Source organism: Elephantulus edwardii, unplaced genomic scaffold, assembly GCF_000299155.1.
Source record: "Elephantulus edwardii isolate Elephantulus edwardi_28Jun2011 unplaced genomic scaffold, EleEdw1.0 scaffold00045, whole genome shotgun sequence".
In the NCBI taxonomy this organism is placed as follows: Eukaryota; Metazoa; Chordata; class Mammalia; order Macroscelidea; family Macroscelididae; genus Elephantulus; species Elephantulus edwardii.
This window is the reverse complement of record NW_006399795.1, coordinates 3532530-3534611: the sequence shown is the minus strand read 5'-3', so window position 1 is coordinate 3534611 and position 2082 is coordinate 3532530. Positions and strand designations below refer to the sequence as shown.

At 51.8% G+C, this 2082-nt stretch overlaps 1 protein-coding gene across 1 annotated transcript in view; it reads left to right on the top strand.

The window, feature by feature from the left end:
• The first annotated feature begins 333 nt into the window (after positions 1-333).
• The window catches only part of RBP7 (retinol binding protein 7, cellular), a 27140-nt gene continuing 25391 nt past the window's right edge, over positions 334-2082 (top strand). The window contains exon 1 of the mRNA XM_006885904.1: positions 334-406. Coding sequence (XP_006885966.1) covers positions 334-406 — 73 coding nt within the window. The remainder of the gene's footprint in view (positions 407-2082) is intronic.

The window sequence follows — 2082 nt, the reverse complement described above, 5'->3', positions numbered from 1 at the left end:
TTTCTGACACGTGGTTATGCCCCCCTTGGATGATACCACCTGGTCACTCACCAGTGGGCTGAGTGGAAGCGTGTGGGCGAACACACCTCGGGGTACCTTCATCTGTGGAATTAGAACAGGAAATCTCTAGGGAAACCGAGGAGTCGTCGCTGGGCTGTGGGCAGAACTCCTTGTCATTGGCAGGAGAGGGGCGGGGAGGTGTCCAGGGCCCGCACTCCTCTGGGGCCGTAGTCCCCGCCCCGGCCCACCCACACCTACACCCACAGCTCGCCCTTGGGCGCGCATTTAGAGCCAGTCTCCGGTGTCACCCGCCGCGTCGCCCCCGGACTCATCATGCCCGCTGACTTGAGTGGCACCTGGAACCTGCTGACCAGCGACAACTTCGAGGGCTACATGTTGGCCCTAGGTAGGCGGGAGGGACTGGCCGAACAGGGGACAGGGGCTGTCGCAGCCTGCTGGGGGGTGAAGCACAAGGGCTGGGTCGGGACGTCCTCCCTGGGCTGTCTGTCTTTACCTGCTCTCAGTGCCCCATGGGCTCTGAAAGGAGGCAGGGGTGCCGGCAGGGAGACAGATAGAGGGGGAGAGAGTCTGGGGATCCCTCGTCACCGTTTTAAATTGTTGGAGGTTCCTGCTTCTCTCTGGGGGACTTGAAGGTGGAGTAGAAACCAGGACCTCAGGAGAGGTGCAGAGAGACGGAGAAAGGTGGTCCGCCTGGGAATGGGGGCTTCCTGTCCCAACGCGCCTCCCCCACGACCAGGGACCAGGCGCTCCCAGGGAGGCCCCCACCTGCAGCACCTGCATGTCCCGCAGAAATGCAGATTCTGGAGTGGGGAATGGGATGAGAACTGGAGCTCTGAGTGCCTGTGATGAGTGAGTCTGGGGATCCCTGGTCACCGTTTTAAATTATTGGAGATTTCCTGCTTCTCTCTGGGGGGCTTGATGGTGGAGTAGAAACCAGGACCTCTGGAGGCACCTCGCCAGCTGTGGACACAGTTCCCACCCAGGGCAGGTCCTTGGGGGCCTGGGGCCAAGAGGGGGCACCGCTGCGACGGAGACCCCCAGTTTCCTCACCCTAAGTTTTCTCTCTCTCCCCATCTGTGCAAGCATTTAAATTACTTTTAATTCATTTTCATGTAATAATTTGTTTACTTTGTGTTTCATTCATGTATATCTTATACAATCTTTCCTTTAAATGGTGTTTCATACAATCATTTATATACAGTACATTTAATATAATTAATTATAATATAATTAATTACTAATGATTTATGCCAATTATTATGCTTTTCAAGTCCCCATGTTGTTGCTGTTGTTATTGTTAGGTGCCTAGACAAAAGATCCGAACCCTGCTCTATCCTACACCATCCTCACACTTCCTGACACACAAGAGCCCTTTGCAGCGGTCACCTTGTCAATCCACCTGGTTGAGGGTCTTCTTCTCCTTTGCTGACCCTCCACCCTTCCCAATATCATGGCCCTCTCCGAGGAATAGTACCTTCTAGCAATATGTCCAAAGTATGTGAAGCGACGCTTCATCATTCTAATCCCCAAAGAACACTCCAAGATGTATCTGTTCATTCTCTTGCCCATCCATGGGTTATTCAGTGTTCTTCTCCATCATCACAGTTCGAAGGCGTCAATTTTTTTTTCTGTCATCCTTACTCATTGTCCAGCTCTCAGATGCATAGCTAGTAATCAGAAAGACTATGGCCTGAATCAGATGCACCTTAGTCCTCAAACTGACATCATTACTCCTCCATAATTTGGAGAGGCCCCTAACTGCACATTTTCCTGGTGCAAAAATCTTGCTATTCCTTCATCCCCTCATCTGCCCACTTAATTTGGCTGTCCTGGTGATTCCCCCCTACCCATACTCTGCCACACGAGAGTGCTAATCTTTCCACATCCTTTCCAACTTGCTGTCCTGTTAACTTGGCCATTGTTACTAGTGTGAGATGGTCTGTCATTGTTGTTTTCCAGCACCTACTCTTGTGCCAGATGTTCCCCTATGCAACACTGTCCCAGAGCACTTTTGACAGTGCTAGTTGCATGGGGATTATGGAGGCCTACATGGAATAATAA